Source organism: Carassius carassius, chromosome 26, assembly GCF_963082965.1.
Source record: "Carassius carassius chromosome 26, fCarCar2.1, whole genome shotgun sequence".
NCBI lineage: Eukaryota > Metazoa > Chordata > Actinopteri > Cypriniformes > Cyprinidae > Carassius > Carassius carassius.
In genome coordinates this window covers 10,818,468-10,836,291 of record NC_081780.1, presented here as the reverse complement: position 1 = coordinate 10,836,291, position 17,824 = coordinate 10,818,468, and the positions used below count along the sequence as shown (strand labels likewise).

Genomic DNA, 17,824 nt, shown 5'->3' with positions numbered 1-17,824 from the left:
TTTGCCTGTTCTCATTTCTTCACATGTCTCCATTTTCTTTGACTTCTGAGCTTGCGTTTTCTTTTTCAAGTGTCTTCTTGCTTGTCTTTTCTTGCATTCATGTGCATGCTGCTTTTTTCTTTTCTATTGTTTCTTCATGGTTTCTGTGTGTGTTTGTATGCTGTGTGGGCCATACCACCTCACGGCAGGTGGAGGGGTGTTTGCTCCTGCAGAACTCTATGGCTTTCTGGGAGTGGGATAAGGCGCCACCCCCACCTATTAAACCGCCTAAAAAGTCCTTCTCAGCTTGCTGTCTGGTATGTGGAGGCCTGCCATTATATGACCGACTTAAAACATTCCTAACATGCCCATAACAAACTCCTTCCAGATTCCTCCCCTCAGACACACAGTGACCTTTGAACTCTGCTGCACACAATCCTGCCCCTGGATATTCCCACACAACGGACTTTGAGTAGTGAGCGCTTACCGACCCAGACGCTCAGCAATCATAAACCCCACAACAAAGAATAAAATCCTCTGCTTTATAATCAACCCCCAATAGATCTTGTTTCTGTAAAGAATGTGAGGTATATTAAACCATTTGAAGTGACTCTGCTCTTTTAAATGTCTGTGTCCTGATCTGTTTGTGTAGAAGTACATGCAGGAGGCCCGTAGCCTGGGGAAGAACCTGAGACAACCCAAACTATCAGACCTGTCCCCTGCGGTCATCGCTCAGACCAACTGGAAGTTTGTGGAGGGTTTACTGAAAGAATGCAAAATTAAGGTCAGGATGAGTTTAATATGCACAGATGGATGTATTTGTGTGTGTTCACAAATGTGTGTGTTTTAACAAGGAGCATAGTTACTAGTCTGACCCACTTGTCTGCCGCATTAAAGACCTTAGACTCAATCAAGATTGAATTGTCTGGTATGTTGTTTTTAATGTTGTTTATCAATGGATGTTCAGACCAAGCGTATGTTGGTGGAGAAAATGGGCAGAGAGGCTGCTGAACTGGGACATGGAGAGGTGAACATCACTGGCCTGGAGGAGAACACACTCATAGCCAGTCTGTGTGACCTGCTGGAGAGAATATGGAGCCACGGTCTACAGGTCAAACAGGTGAGACACAAACAAATGGAAATGCTTTTTACATTAAAACGCATACAAGCTAATGCTGGGAATCACTGTGTGCTGTTATCCTGGTTAATAGGGAAAGTCTGCGCTGTGGTCTCATTTATTACACTACCAGACGAGAGAAGAGAAAAACGAACAGCTGTCAGAGTCTCCAGGTAAAATATATACAAGTTCATAAGACGAGAAACAACTCTACTCAAGTTATAGAACGACTTTCAGGGGTGTTAGATTCTGTAGGGCTGCATTTATTTGAGGTTCATCTCGCATGACATAAATTGTCATTTGGCGCCTCTAGTAGTTAGCTGAACTCAATTATGTAAAAACAATATGCTAAACCTTGTTTGTGATATATTTGTCGTGTATAAAAAAAAAAAAAGCGATTAAAGTAGGATTTGATAAATTACGTGTCATGCCTTGTATGCTTGATACTGATTGCAAGTGTTATGCTAACATTTAGCATTACTGCATTATATTAAAGTGTAAATATACTTGTACTCAAAACAATATTCTTTTTTTTTTTTTTTTCTAAAGCTTGTTTTTCATTGTTTTGGGGAACTTAAAGACCTAATTAAGTTGTAAACATGTTTTGCTGACTTTGAATTGCTAAGTGTCTCTCACAGAAATACTGAAAGAGAAATATAAGCTATTTGTTTATGTTCACAACTGCTATAGTAATTTCAAAACGCACTTGAATTGTATTTTAAATTGCATTTGGCATTCAGTTTGCATAGTTAGAACAGTTTGTGTTCATGTATACAGTATGACTGTGTTTCAGGCCTAGCACTGCTACATGCTAACAGGCTAACAGTGCCTCAAGAAGGGATTTAAAATAGCGATTGTCTTTCTTCTAAAACTGCTCTAAGTGCTAAAACTGTTTGTTTCTTGCTCCGCAGCGTCTAATGGCCAGGAAAAACGGAAGCCAGAGTCCAGTGTTGGTCTTCCTGCATTGCGTGTATCAGTCATACAGGATATGAGGTGTGTTTATTGCTTGAAGACAGTTACATCTTGCATACCGCAGTGCGTATTACATTGTTTTGTTTGTATAATTCAGTTGACGATGTTTTTAAAAAAGAGATTGCATTGCTTGCAGCCTCTTCAACCCACATATAGTGAATTGCATTATTGCTTTTGATTTTCCATCTTTCTTCATCATCCTTTCTTTTTCGACTTCTCAGACACATCCAAAGTATGGGAGAGATTAAAACCGATGTAGGTCGAGCACGTGCTTGGATCCGTCTGTCTCTGGAGAAAAAACTACTTTCCCAGCATCTCAAACAGCTGCTGTCTAACCAGGCCTTAACCAAGTACGTGCAACACACATCCACACTCCCATCTACACTCACACACACACCTGAAGGCTTTCAGACTCCCACAAACACACCAAAAACATGCTCATCACAAGAATCTGTGACGCAAACAAGCACACGCATGCTGACCCGTTTCAAGTAAGCGCACCTGTTATTAAGTATGCGATGTTCCCACAGGAAGCTGTACAAGCGTTACGCCTTCTTGCGTTGCGAAGAGGAAAAAGAGCAGTTTCTCTTTCACCTCTTGAGCCTGAATACCGTGGACTACTTCTGCTTTACCAGCGTCTTCACCACCATAAGTACGTCCCACAGAAAGAGAGACACACACAGATGTACAGATATGCAAATCAGGACTGTATCTACATACTTGATGTATATTACATTTTCTACATTTGTTCTTCCAAATCTTGAATATTTGGTGATTATGTTTGATGCAAACACTCAGGCAAACAGCAGGGAGCATGAATGAATTTTTCTGCCTTTTTGAAGAATGCTGTGTTTATTTGCAATTTGTTTTTTGCATCCTAAGTGATTCCATACAGGGCCGTTATTATCCCCATCAAGAAGCTTAGTAACGCAATGACCACGTCCAACCCCTGGCTGTGTGTGTCCGGCGAGCTGGGCGACTCCGGCATCCTCAAGATCACGAAGAACGTTCTGGAAATGAAGTTTGATGTGAGTGACATCACGCTCCAGCTGTTCTGCCCTGAAACTGATACATTAGTTTATTTTGAGTCTGGGACTGAAACAATCCTCCATCCTGCCATCCGCAGAATTGAGTGTGCTTGCAGGTCTTTTGAACATCTGTTAGATCGAAACTATTTATGAAAATGACAGAAATATAGCTGAACAACATATATAATATCATGATAACAATGTCACATTTCACCTAAGAGAAATGTTTTGCCTTTTTAGTAATATTTTAAGTATTTTTTATTTCTATAATTCATCCAAACATATATTTTTTTATTTATTATGCTTAATGGAATAAATACAACGTACTGCAATACTGTGACTTTTATTTCAATTGGCAATATAAATTTAAAAAGGAAAACTTATAGTACCATAAAGTACAAATTGTTTACAATTTAAATAATCTATTAAAATTTTGCAGTAAAACCATAAGAATTGAGGAATTTAACCATAATCTCTGTACATATTTTATTCAGTTATTAACATTATTATTAAAATTATTTAAATTAAATTTTTGGAGAATATTCGAAAAATTTGAATTCTCTCTAAGCAAAATATAATTTATTTTTCTCTTCTTTTTTTTTAATGGGGGAAATTTTGATTCACACAACTTTTGTGAATTTTACTTTGCTTTGGCCCTTATCAATATTTTGCATTCTCTGTTGAAATGATTCTCTTGATGTGCAGATTATTATTTTTCCCCCAAATTGAAATGGTGATTCATGCATTAGTGATCAAAACCTCTTTATTTAAGCACTTCCACGAATCTGTAACTTTGAGGAAGGAGATATTATTCTTACATCCCACCTCATAAAACCAATCACTGTCATTTGTCTTGCTGTCAATCACCCATCATGTTCTAACTCATGCTGTGTCCTCTCGCAGTCTGCCTTTAGGCCTCACACGCACATCTCCATCGCCTTCAAGGTTAGGTGCACATCCCTCCATTGTATTCCTCCCTCTCTCTCCATTCATCCATCTCTCCATTTTTCTACTTCTCTACATAGAGAGAGCTCCTCTTCTTCTCCTTTGGGTTGTTAGTTTAGCTTTAAATCTTGTGATTTTTTTTTTTTGCAGCCCGACTTTAGTACATGTACTGTGTATTTACTCACTAAAGCTAGTTTTTAACTCTTATGGAGTGGTAATTTTGCACACTTGCGTTTAGTCAAATTCTGAATGTTTAAGAGCTGTGGGTTTCCTATGGTCTAAACTGACCATAATAGTGCATTGTACACGTTCACTATCTTGGTGTCCTTCCTCTGCTCAACACTCACATGGGTTGTTCAGTTATTCTCAGACAGCCTCTGACATGGCCTTTATCTATTCTGTATGTGTATCTTACAGTGTCAGAACCTCGGGAAGTTGACGACAGTGCAGCTGGGTCATGATAATTCTGGCTTGCTTGCCAAGTGGCTGGTGGATTGTGTCATGGTCCGCAATGAGATCACCAGCCACACGTACAAGTACGGCCTACTTTAGTCTCTTGCCATTCATCCTGCACCTTTTATGGTTGTCTTGTTATTTACTCTTTGTCCTTTCCAGGTTCCCGTGTGGCAAGTGGCTGGGGAAGGGTGTGGATGATGGCAGTCTTGAGCGAGTTCTGATTGGTGAATTTGTAGTTCCATGCAATGATGATGACGGAGGAAGAGGGTCTAAGACTCCGCCCCTTCAGCGATCACCTTCCCAGATCCGACGAATCAGCATCACATCGCTTACAGGACGTGGAAACAGTAAGTCCATCTTAAATTTCAAAGGTGCTCAGTCATTTGATGATGATGTTGTGCTGGCGGTCATCTTGGACTTACACTGACACCTAGTGGTTAAAATCTGGCATTGCACAACACTGTAGAAATGTTCTTTTAGCAGTCATCCACAATGACATTTTGTGATTTTCTGATGATGGAATTTGCTGAAATGAAGTACATAGTACTCTCCTTGTATATAAATGAGCTTTTATTAGGCTACAGGGTATGACTGTTGCTTCTATTGTGGATGCACATTCAATAATGTCAAGAAATATCAATTTCTGTAGGTGTAAAATCTTTTTAATATTTCTGTACAATTTTTTTCAGAACCAACAACTGTACAGATACAGGAATCCATCGGTGAAGCAGTCAACAATATTATAAAGCATTTCCACAAACCAGAAAAAGAGGTATGATAGGCCCATGCAAGATTATTATCATTTTTGTTGTCCCTGTAACTTTGTTTTTTAATCTCAAGGTTTGTGTGTGCTTTCAGAGGGGCAGTCTTACAGTCCTGCTGTGTGGAGAAGGTGGTCTTGTGTGGGCACTGGAGCAGTTCTTCCATCATGGATTCCGCTCGGCTCGAATCTTTCAGAAAAATGTTTTTGTGTGGGACTTCTATGGTAAGCTTAGCTTATTAAATGTTTCCCTGTGACAGCAGTAGAGAAAAAGAAAAACAGTTCTAGTTAATTTATCATGTTTGTGATGAAATCTGTGGTTTAAAGCTTATAACTTACACTCTAAGAATTTTTTTTTTTTTCTGAAAAACAAAAAACTAAAACAAACTTAATCTAATCTAATATAAAGGACTTCCTAATGTCTGTGTGTTGTACAGAGAGAACAGTAGCATTTCTGGAGAATGCTGATCAGACTGGAGACCTGCAAGAAACACCAGAGCCTCTAGGTTTGAATAGTGAATCTTTCTGTCGATACGTCAACGCCATTAACAATATGCCACGCAACATTGGTAAAGATGGCAAGTTCCAGCTGCTAGTTTGTCTCGGAGCGAGGTAAGGACACACACATGCTTCTATAAAGCAAACTCATTTAGTTTTTTAATAAACAGAATGTATTTACTGTACGTACTGTACTGTACATTCCATTCTAACAGAGACCGACTGTTGCCGCAGTGGCTTCCTCTACTGGCCGAATGCCCCGTCATCACACGCATGTATGAGGAGAACGCGTTACTGCGAGACAAACTCACCGTCAGCTCTCTCATCGCAGTTCTGGAGACGCTCCATGACTTCCCCATCACACTGGAGAGCTCTCTAACTAAAAGTGTTGAGCTGTAACTCCACATACTGAGGTCAAACTCAGACTGCCCCCCCTCTCTGCTGCCACCCTCAGGGCCAAAGCGGCTCTACAATACTCTGCCATGTGCATTCGCTGACCAGCGAAGGACTGACGACTTATCAGAACGACTGATCCCCCAAAGAAATGAACTCAGAAGTGTGTTTTGTAGCAGTATTTGGAGTTGTGCTCTTTCTAATTGAAAGCGTTGATGGATGTTTTTTAAGAAGACAAATCCCTGTGGATTTTGCTTTCAAACCTGTGGTCATTTCCGCGCACATGTCTGCGAGTCCGATCCGCTAGCGTTTCTGCTTCAGATCATGTGCAGAGCTTTAGAAAGCACTGTTTTTTTCGCAAAGTATTTCAGGATACAGAGGATCCTTAGTAATGACAGTTTACACACTCAATTACCATCGTTTGACAGGTAAATTATTACACTTGAGGAATTCAGACATGAAGTGTTTATACCGTCTTGTTTGTTTAAACCAATGCTATCTGTGTTCATTTAGACGTCGATTTGGAGCATTCTCCTGGTTAAAAGCCTGTCAAATTAATTTTCAGAGAAAAAAGACATTCCAACAAGATGTGAATGGTTGTATGTTACAAGATATGTTCATATGCGTGATCGTAATGTGCGTGTGTGAGGCTCAACATTTGAAGATGTGTTTATTTTGCCAATGAGTATTAACTTCATTCAAGGATACTTCAGTATCATTTTGAGTTTTTTATTTTTAAGAAAGAAACACTGGAAATCATCGTAAAGCAATAACAAGCATATTTCAGATCATTTTTTTTTGCTATTAAACTTAGTCACCGTTAAAATCTCTCAAATATGAATTATTACAGTTGTGGGGTGCTTTAAATAAAAAGTGTAAACCCTAGTATTTACCACTAATTGAAGGTCTAAATTCAGCAATTACTTTAATCCATGTTTGATTACTGCAGAACTTGCACATTGCTTAGAAATGAATAAGTATTGCCCTTTAATCACCGTTTATGTTTGTTCTTTTATGCATCAGTTTTAATCCGGAATCCCTGCTGGGAGAAATCAAGTAATAATTACATATAAATTACAAATGTTATAGTTCTAGATCTCTTAATGTTTCTTAAGTTTGGGTTTTTAAGACTCTCAGCATTTAATCTAAGAGCTGTGTAGCAAGTCAACCTGTGTATTTTATTTCTTTTTCTTTTTTATAATGACTCCGATCATTTGTATGCATTTATTTTCGAATGATGCTTTTGTGACACTGGTTGATTTTGGATTGACGCAGTCTTGGGGTGATTTATGCAGTAAGCTGACACTGTTATCATTTATTTATTTTAGTAAATCTTTCAGGCTTTGTATAGTATATGGAACGTCCATCTTGGGTAAAGGTTTACTTTATTTTAGGCCCCAAAAAACATAGCAAAAAAATCAAAGTATCCTCTCGCTGTAGGGATGAGGAAGCCGCAGGATCTGTCCCTTTGTTTGCGGTGCTGATGCATGCCACGTTTTAGTACTGTTGCTGTAAATGAATTTGTTCCTCTTCTAGATCTTGCCTCATTCCATCTGTTTTTCCACATGTGGAAGCTTCTAAACATCGATCATATTATAAAAAGCTCCCCGTCTAAAAATGAGTGGGTTCCTCCATCATGTTTATATTTGTGAAGAAACTCATTAAAAATGCTCTGTTCGTCCATATTTGTGTCCTCTGAACTTCTTGTCATCTTGTGAACGGTGTGTGCAGATGGGACATTATTTCAACACACGGCAGGCATGCATGGTATTCCAGGACAGCGCTCGGATCCTAGAGAACATTCCTCTTTGAAGAGTCATTTTTCATGGAACATTATTTTTAATTTAGGGACATGATGGTATCTGTGAAGCAATAACCAATAAATACTATAAAAGTGTTTTTATAGTAGAAATAGTCATTAATTCATAAAAAAGGTACAAAACCCGTCACTTGGGCAGTACCTTTTTTAAAAGTACAATTTTGTACCTTCTTTACCTATACAGGTGCTGCTCATATAATTAGAATAGAATCAAAAAGTTGACTTATTTCACTAATTCCATTCAAAAAGTGAAACTTGTATGTTATATTCATTCATTACACACAGACTATTATATCAAATGTTTATTTCTTTTAATTTTGATGATTATAACTGACAACTAAGGAAAATCCCAAATTCAGTATCACAGAAAATTTGAATATTGTGAAAAGGTTCAATATTGAAGACACCTGGTGCCACACTATAATCAGCTAATTAACTCAAAACACCTGCAAAGGCCTTTAAATGGTCTCCCAGTCTAGTTCTGTAGGCTACAAACCCCCCCCCCCCCCCCCCCCCCCCCCCAAGACAATTTAGCCAAATACAAAGTGTTTATTCATTTTCTATTTCTAATTTTTTTGTGTGTGTGTGTGTGTGTGTGTGTGTGTGTGTGTTTGGGTGCGAGTGTTTGTGAGAGAGAGAGAGAGAGAGAGAGAGAGAGAGAGATTATGACTGGTGTTGTTTGTTGTAAGTGTTTGTTGCCTTTTTGGACTCCTACCATTTTCGCCACCTTCTCTGGGCCAGCATCCTGTAACCTGCTCTTTTTGGGGGGCTTTCCTCTCAGGGTGAATGAAAGGATGCTTAGTTGCCTTTTACCTGACATCTTTGAAAGACAGATGCCAGGATTATATAATTATAAAATATGACATGGGGTGGTGTTGGCGCAGTGGATAAGACACACGTCTTTGGCGTGAGAGACCCGGGTTCGAATCCACTGTGAGACACCAATGTGTCCCTGAGCAAGACACTTAACCCCTATTTGCTCCAGAGGCGTGCGACCTCTGACATATATAGCAATTGTAAGTCGCTTTGGATAAAAGCGTCTGCTAAAATGTAAATGACATGATTTTAAAAGTGACCTATAACATCGACTATGCAATACACTTTAATTAATTTAGTGCTAATAAAATTATTAAGCCTATTGGAGAGAGATATATTTAGAATGTGACAATATGTCAGTCATCGTGTGATAACGAAAATATGACTAGGCCTAGACTAACGTTACTTGTTCTGAGCAGATGTTGTCAGTGAACAGGCTGTAAAACTGTTGGCTAAGTAACAGACACTCATGAAAAACTGATGCTAATTATCTGGGAAACATTCTCTAACAGCAGTCAAGTTGTCATTGTTTGTGTCAAACAAGTTGTGAATTTGTTGTAACAGGAGATCATTACTTTGTGCTCAAAGTGATGCTCGGAGCTCCAGTGGTTTCCTCTGTGGGTGAACGAGGAAGATGGTGAACAACTCCAGGATGCTTTTTTTTTCATTGGTTGTTGCGTTAAATCTTACCCAGATACAATAGTGCTATTTTCTGATTGGCTATTGTGTAGCCTATTTCTTTTTTTTGATTGGCTGATAAGTGGCAGGCTCGATTAAGAACTCCAGGGGAGACGCGCTTGATTCCTGCCTGTTTCCATAGTGAGAGCGGCGCGACCAGATAACTTTTGGGCGCTGCGGCATATTAAATATATTATAAATAGTTTTTCTGCGTGAGAAATACAATGTGTGGCGGGAGTGCGTGACAAAAGACCGAAATGAGTGACTGTCACGCTCAATGCGTGACACTTGAGAGCCTTGTATGATTGTTTGAGAGAATTAAACGTTTTTGTCCCGATAAGGTCTCAATCCGTTTAGCTCTTTCAGCCTATTTAATTTATTCTGCACAGCCGTCAAAAACTGCTCTCTCGAACTATTTTCGCGATGAAGTACGAGGACGGAGCTGGTGACACGTGCTCATGGCTGACGGCGCGAGGAGAGAAGAAGGATGTGCTGCGTTTGTTCACACATCTGCTGTCCTCGTAGTAGTACAGCGTGACTCCGCCCACCGGGATCGCAGCGCACTGGCTGCTGCCCTAGCAACCGGACCCGCCCACGTTTCCCGCGTAATTTTCACTTCCTTATATGGGCAATAGAATGCAGACGCAGTCCAACGTCAGCCGCGTATGCAAACGAGGTTGATTGAAGAAATTCAGAAAATGGTGGATGGAGCTCGGCGCATGCGTAAACATCTTACTACACTCAAGACGGAAAGTGAGACAGTAACGAGTGGCGCATTGTTAAATGAGTAACGGCTGTAACTCTCGGATTTCGCTGTGTGATTTGACTTTAACTGCTCCAAGTCGAGGTAAGAATAAAGTGTTTTTTCTTAAAAGTAACTTAATAGTTTATGTGTGCGCAAGATGTTAGATTCGCCTTTCTTGAGAAGTTGTGTGACAGTGCGCTGCCCGGCTGAAAGCTGTCGCATTCATTACAAACGTAGCAGTAAGATCACTTCTAAAACTTGCTGGAATTGTCTCACATTTTTCTTGAGTATAAACGCTTTTGATAAGTTCAGTGTGTAGGTTACACTTGAGGAGCTGCTGCCCAAACAGCGCATCCAGCACATTTCAGGCGCTCGCATCCTTTGCTAAAGATCGCCGTTAAGTGTTTGATAACAGAATGGTTTCATTTGAAGCCGCAATCGATTTCTATTAAACTTGTCAGAGTAGACGTAAACCAAAAACCAGGGTTTTGACAGAAATCGTCAATGTTGCATTTTCAAATAAACAATTTGCATTCGCGTACTGCTTGAAAACCGAGAACTAGATGCAAAAACTATGAGTGAACATGCATTGTCATATATTTGTGTGATACGCATGCACTGAAAGCCAGTTTTGCTGTTTCTAGTCGTTTTGAACTTGCGAGATGTTGAACTGTGTGTGGTCTCTACTTTGCTGTTGGTGGGTGTGCTTCAAACCCCAAAACAAACCCGCATTTTCACAAGCTCATCAACGTTTCCAAAACTTCTGCTTCGGTAACTCGAGAAGTTCGACGTTTATGTAACGATTCAAGCTGTGCTACTGTTAAAGATTCGTTTCGTGCGCGACGGAGGCGGTGTCACTGACGCATTTAAACGTGGAGCTAATCGAGATTTTTATTTTAGTATCTTGCTGGACTGTTTAAAAGTGTCATATATTTCCCGTTAAGGAAATCAACACGCAAATACGTGTTTTGTTAGGCCCGGTGCTCTGGAGCGAAGTTGTTGCATGGACACCATGTGTTTACAGTCTCGAGCGCAGAGCATGGAGTCGCACGAGTCACTGACGCAGAGTCGCGAGGAAAACAAAGAGCAGCGGACGAGCGGTTCGATTAAACGCACCCGTCTTTCTTTGCCGAGCACCACTGGCGTCAAAGAAAGCGCGTTTATGAGTTGGTCGCACCGACCAGTAGTCGTTTTCAGTGAAACTGCGGGGGAAACATGCTGAATGTGTCTGTTTAAAGATACCGAGTGGCGCGCCATGCTTCCGCGCGAGAGAGTGGGCGGTGAATACGGCGGACACGCACCATTTCTCTGCAGTGCACGGACGAGAGTACATGTAAAGGCCGCGAAACATTGATTGTGTCCGTATTATGTTACCTGGATAACTTTAGATGACACATTTAAACGTGTTAATGGCACTGTAGTTCGCGGTTTCCGTAACGGCATCGCATTACTTTCTTGCCCCCATTTTCTGCCCCTCCTCTCCTCTCAAAAGCATTGCCATGTTTGAATTGCGTCGAGCGCCACTTCAACTCGCGCATTTGCAATGTACAGTGCACAGTTTCAGGAATATAATTAAATATTAATATACATATATTTAATTAAAATGGAAAATGCAAAGGGTTCAAATAGACATCGTACAGATGACCCAGTTAAAATGTATGTATGAATCTGATTCCGCTGCTGTCACAGATCAGTGTGGATGCGCGAGGCCACCGGCGTCCGTTGTTGTGCCCAATTTCGACCCCCTGCCGAATTATTACCCCCCCCTGCCGAATTATTACCCCCCTAGTATTGGTAGGTTTAGGAGTAGGTGTGGGGGAGGGCGGCGGTGGCCTCGCGCATCCATCAAAATTGGGCACAACACCGGCTCTATCAGCACCGAGGTTATATAACACCGAGCACTCTGTGCATTAAGCTCTTATCTCACTGACACTATGATGACTGATAACCCATATTTAGTCTCTCTCTCTCTCTCTCTCTCTCTCTCTAATATAATCTATTTAATAGTCATATATGTTATACATTTATTAACATGTAGGCCTACTATTGTACGTGTTATACATTTATTATTATTGTGTATATAAATGTACAATTTTTCACTTTACCAATTATTAGTAAATGTTTTATTATTACAGTGTGTGAATATATATATATATATATATATATATATATATATAGATATATATATAGATATATATATATAGATATATATATATAGATATATATAGATATATATCTATAGATATATATATATATATAGATATAGATGTTGTAACATGTGTATATATATAGAAAAATAACATTAATATTCTTAAATATTATTACAATTTAAAAGAACTGTTTTAAATTTTAGTTAATTTTAAAATGTAATTTATTCCTGTGATGGCAAAGCTGAATTTTCAGTAGCCATTGCTTCAGTGTCACCCTTCAGAAATCAGACTGGTATACTGATTTTTTGCTTAAAGAAACATTTCTTATGATTATCATTACTGGAAACAGCTTAATATTTGCAGCTTAATATTTTGGTGGAAACAGTGATATGTTACCATTCAAAATTCTGGGGTAAGATAAAAAAAAAAAGTAATACATTTATTCAACATGGAGACATAAAATTGATCAAAAGTAACATTTATAAATGTACAGAAAAATCACGGCAAAATAGTTTTCAGCGTTGATAATAAAAATAACTATTATGTGTTTGTAACTATGGTGCTGTTGGTACTTAAAAAAAAAAAAAAAAAGTGTTACAAAGCTTGTGTAAACTCATTGCATCAGCAGAAGTACCAAATAGAAAGTTGTTTTACTTCTCTGTGTGTTACAGATGTTTGGCTTTCATAAGCCGAAGATGTACCGCAGCCTTGATGGATGCTGCATCTGCAGGGCAAAATCCTCCAGCTCTCGTTTCACTGACAGCAAACGCTATGAGAGAGACTTTCAGAGCTGCTTTGGGTGAGTTGGGTATCTATTATGTGCTTGTGATTCCTCTGTAAAGACATGATATCAACATCTGCCTGGTTTAATTACAGTGAGTATAGGATTTGTATAATGTATCTCTAGTCAAGCGTTCAGACCTTTTCTTTTAGAGTAATGTGGAGGAAATAATGTTGTTTGTTTGTAATGTGAGAACTTCAGTGATTTCCATATGCATTATCTTATTACAGGTTAGGTGAGACTCGATCTGGTGAAATCTGCAATGCTTGTGTTCTTCTGGTGAAACGCTGGAAGAAGCTTCCTGTGGGCTCCAAGAAGAACTGGAATCATGTAAGCTCCATTAAATTCTCCAAGCTCCAACCAGTCTGAACACACGCATACTCACACAGCCTCTTATTTATCACACTGAAGTCTTTTCAATTCAATTCTCTATACACATTGTTCCAAAGAAATGAACTACAGCTACAGTGGCAACTCCATAAGATGTTAAAGTAGATGAGGAGGAAACCTTTGGAGGAACTGAGATTCAGCTGGGGGAAGCCCACATCCTCAGAATAACACACATTTCAACAATTTCATACATGCACAAATGTTTATTTTAACAGATGCAATAGTATTAATAACAATGGGCTACATCACATTACATGATAGTAGTCACTACTTTCAATTTTGTAAGATTCTAATGATTACAAATGAAAGCTAATCCAGTTCATATATGAAAAATAATGTAATCGTTTTTGGGCCCACTGTATTACTACCGATTGTAGTTAATCTAAATAATAATAATAATAATAAATAGATATATTGATAGAAGTCTTTATTAGTTTGTTTCTAACTATTACAATTTTAATGACCATAAATATGTAAAATAATTATAAATCTGACCTATAATGAGTGTGTGTGTGTGTGTGTGTGTGTGTGTGTGTGTGTGGGTATATATATATATATATATATATATATATATATATATATATATATATATATATATATATATATATATATATATATATATATATATATATATATATATATATATATATATATATATACACACACATATATATATATATATATACACACATATATATATATATATATATATACACACATATATATATATATATATATATACACACATATATATATATATATATATATATATACATTTTCATCACAGTCTGAGGATTGTTATTGTTCTGAAATTGTTAACAGGTGGTTGATGCCCGAGGGGGACCCAGTCTGAAAACTACAGTGAAGTCCAAGAAAGTCAAATCTCTGTCCAGACGGATCCGACCGAACCAGCTCAGCAGAATTCAGAAAGAACTGAAGAGACACAGTGAGCCCACAATCACATATTTCAATTACAGAACAACATGACATGATTTAACACATTCTTTTTCAATAATCCTTCCCATAATTTGCTAAAATGTCTTCATTAACAGATTCAGATGCTCACAGCACCACCTCCAGTGCTAGCCCCGCCCAGTCACCCAGCTACAGTAACCAATCAGACGAAGGCTCTGACTCGGAGTTGACTCCTGGCTCAGCCCGCTCTCCAGTCTTTTCCTTCTTGGACCTGACATACTGGAAAAGGTATTTATTTTGGACAATCAGCCTGATTTATGAGCTTGACCTTATATTTTACATGATAATGAACACTTCATGTACAAATTTCTCTAGGCAGCGGGTATGTTGTGGCATCATCTACAAAGGTCGCTTTGGGGAGGTTTTGATCGACCCTCATCTCTACAAGCCCTGCTGTCAGAAAAAACAGGAGCAAGAGCAGGAGGAAGAAGAAGAAGAGGAGGAGGAGGAAGAAGAAGATGGCGACCTTGAGAAAGAGGAGGTGCAGAGCAGTCAAGAAATTCTTCAACCTCACTCCTCTCCCCAAATGAAAGTGGAGCCGGAAGTGGAAGAGGATTGGTGATGCCACATTCCCAGGGTATTGACTTGGCATTCTTAGGAAGCCTTCGAGAGTCGAAGCCCCTCAGACACTCTCAAAGACGCTCTCTCAGATTGCCTTCGATTCAAGAGCAGCTGGATCCTTGTTCGTCTTTTCCTGTTTCTTTCTTCCTTGTTGAGAATCTGTCTCTTTCATTTCCTTCGCAGTCAAATCTACTTTTATGTGTCACACTGTTCCAGAGCCTGGTACCACACTAGTCCATTTCCTAAGAGGATTTTTTTTGTAGACCAGAGAAAATGAGTTTCCCTTTCTGTTATGCCGCTCAAACACAGAATGCTGGATCTACATACATCATGCATAGAAATGTAGGAAATGAACAGTGACCACAATCCTTTTGTGCCCTTTGAGCACCATTGTGCACTTCCTCTTTTTGCACTTAGTGTACAGTATTTAGTATACAGCAAGCAGCATCTGCTAAGTTCTAGCTCAGAGAAGACAACATTCCACCTTTTTGCTGGGATATAGCAATTATTTAGCAAATATCTTTTGCCTTTTATATATTTATTTTTTCTGTCTTCGTCTTTATTCTTAAGGTCTGCTCTGATTTTTCCTCTCGGTTTGTATTTAAAGGGACAGGTCACCTATTTAAAAAAAAAAGTCTTAATGTCATTAATCTGTCATTCAACCCTCATATTGTTACGAACATCTTTTAATTCTTTTTTTTTTTTTTTTTTTTTTTACACAAAAAGTGAGTTTTTGAAGAGCATCTAGCAACTAGCAAGCTCCAAAATGACAAAAGCACCCTAAAAGTATCTTTTAATTTAATTTAATTAATTTTTAAGTTTTTTATAGCCATATGATGGCCATAAACCAAAGTTTATGTCATATGGACTACTTTTTATGGAGCTTTTTGGAACTTGACTGCATCAGTTCCCTTTCATTTTACAATAGAGAAAAGATGCAGGATGTTCTTGACAAATTAGCTTTTTGGTGTTTAATGTAAGAAAAATAAAATGACTGATTTTTCATGTTAAGGTGAACTGTCACTGATTTAAGCCCAGGTTGTCTGTATTCAGCCTCTAATAGGCAACAAACTCAACTCGACTCATAGTGTTTTAATGCAAATGTTTCCCCAGAAAGCATTTAAAAAAGAATGCCTGGCTATCAACACTCTTATTCAGTGTATATCCAAAAGGGTATATTTGACTTAAGGTTTTTGGAAAAGAGCATGAACGCTAAGGAAACTATTGTCTAGATGAAATCCGCATGAATTTTGCATGGTCTTTTAAGAAGATTTGTATTTCTTTGTATTTCGTTTGGCAACCATGTTGCAGCATAATTTAAGAATAATTTGGGTGCATTTTGAGGCAGTCCCAATATATTTTTGTAGATAAATGCAAGAAAAACAAAAATCAGACTTTGACTACAACATGACACCTTAAGATGTCATCGTTTAATTATTACAGGGATTTCATTGTATTCTGCTATTATTTATTTTTTATTTTAATTGGATATTTTCATTTTGTCTCATTCGAAGCCAAAAAGTCCAAGATTTTTGTTATTTATTCAGCAATCTTATATTCATGTTAATAGATAGACAGATACTACTTTTTTGTGTCATGAAAGAATTAGGCACATGGTCTGATCGTTTTGGTTTGATATGTTTTTTTCTTTTGGCGTTTTTTCTCCAGGGAATATGCTGAAAGGCTAAACCAATGCCAGCTTGGACATTTTCATAATAAATCATCGTCTGTAATAAGCTTTCATATATCAGGAGTATTCATACTATATATCCCGATGTTTCCCTTTTGTTCCAATATGTCTGTCCTGTCTATTTCTTCATTATTTTATTGTTTATGATAGCCTTGGCTGTCTTGGATTGTACAAATTACATTGACGCACACATACTTCTGTTTAATTCCAGGGGGTGGCGCTAGAGAGCTCATTTGTTTCACATAAAATACTCCATTGCACATTAATTTTAATTCTCTTCCCGGACATTTTACGTAATATGTGCTCGGTTTTGAAATATTCTGTTGGTGGCAGCTTTAGTGTGAATATGCCATATCGCAGCATGACATGATGAACAATGACTGTATTTGTGGTAAGATCCGTTCAGGGGAAGCATCCTGTCGTGTCATCTCTATGACGGCGTTATTTGTAAATATAAGATGTTTAAGACTGAACAATAGTTATTATGAATACTCTTTTGCCTTATTTATTTCATATTTATTTGTCTTGTGATCTTTTCTTTTTAAGTCTCATCCGACTTTGTCATAGGCCTGACCTGTCCTAACAACACTGCAATATGGACTGAAAATGCTTTTACATCTCACCGATTGTCGGCCGAGACTCACTAAACGTTATGGAGCTCTTCAGGACTAGACCGCTGTAAAAACAGACTTTTTTGGTGTATGCTAAGTACAACTATTTGATTATTTTTATACTTTTTTTCGAGGGTTTCTAATGCCCACATTCCTTTCCTTAGATAAAGTTGTAGTGCTACAGGCATGTATGGTAGCTATGCACTTTGTATTCCCAATACTAGAGATATATGAAGCAGGTTTTGTATTTTTTTACATATTGTACATTTACTTGTTCCTCAATAAATGTAACTTGTGATGGTTACACTGGTTATGTGCATTGGTGTAAACGTGCAATTGGCAGCTACCTGCATTACATTCAGATTCATATTTTACTATTATGCCCTGGGAATTTAACCTATGACCTTGGCATTGCTAGAGACATGAAACTGTTTGAGCTACAGGAACATATACATAGTTA

At 38.3% G+C, this 17,824-nt stretch overlaps 2 protein-coding genes across 7 annotated transcripts in view; both read left to right on the top strand.

Annotated features, from left to right (window-relative positions):
• The window catches only part of dennd5b (DENN/MADD domain containing 5B), a 38,586-nt gene extending 30,755 nt beyond the window's left edge, over positions 1-7,831 (top strand). For 2 of the 6 annotated variants that reach the window (XM_059511153.1, XM_059511151.1), the window contains 15 exons: positions 189-296; positions 632-763; positions 947-1,099; positions 1,191-1,269; positions 2,008-2,089; positions 2,290-2,418; positions 2,599-2,720; positions 2,951-3,096; positions 4,000-4,041; positions 4,459-4,577; positions 4,657-4,844; positions 5,187-5,269; positions 5,356-5,482; positions 5,695-5,869; positions 5,971-7,831. In XM_059511153.1, coding sequence (XP_059367136.1) covers positions 189-296; positions 632-763; positions 947-1,099; positions 1,191-1,269; positions 2,008-2,089; positions 2,290-2,418; positions 2,599-2,720; positions 2,951-3,096; positions 4,000-4,041; positions 4,459-4,577; positions 4,657-4,844; positions 5,187-5,269; positions 5,356-5,482; positions 5,695-5,869; positions 5,971-6,154 — 1,869 coding nt within the window. In that variant the 3' untranslated portion in view covers positions 6,155-7,831. The remainder of the gene's footprint in view (positions 1-188; positions 297-631; positions 764-946; positions 1,100-1,190; positions 1,270-2,007; positions 2,090-2,289; positions 2,419-2,598; positions 2,721-2,950; positions 3,097-3,999; positions 4,042-4,458; positions 4,578-4,656; positions 4,845-5,186; positions 5,270-5,355; positions 5,483-5,694; positions 5,870-5,970) is intronic. The other 4 variants (XM_059511157.1, XM_059511156.1, XM_059511152.1 and 1 more) reach the window with 3 other exon arrangements.
• A 2,317-nt stretch (positions 7,832-10,148) lies between these two features.
• sinhcaf (SIN3-HDAC complex associated factor) lies at positions 10,149-17,668 on the top strand. Its single transcript, XM_059511150.1, has 6 exons — positions 10,149-10,308; positions 13,028-13,155; positions 13,368-13,467; positions 14,350-14,473; positions 14,580-14,730; positions 14,818-17,668. The coding sequence occupies exons 2-6, from the start codon at positions 13,028-13,030 to the stop codon at positions 15,062-15,064; spliced, it is 750 nt and encodes a 249-aa protein (XP_059367133.1). The 5' UTR covers positions 10,149-10,308; the 3' UTR covers positions 15,065-17,668.
• The last annotated feature ends 156 nt before the right edge of the window (positions 17,669-17,824 follow it).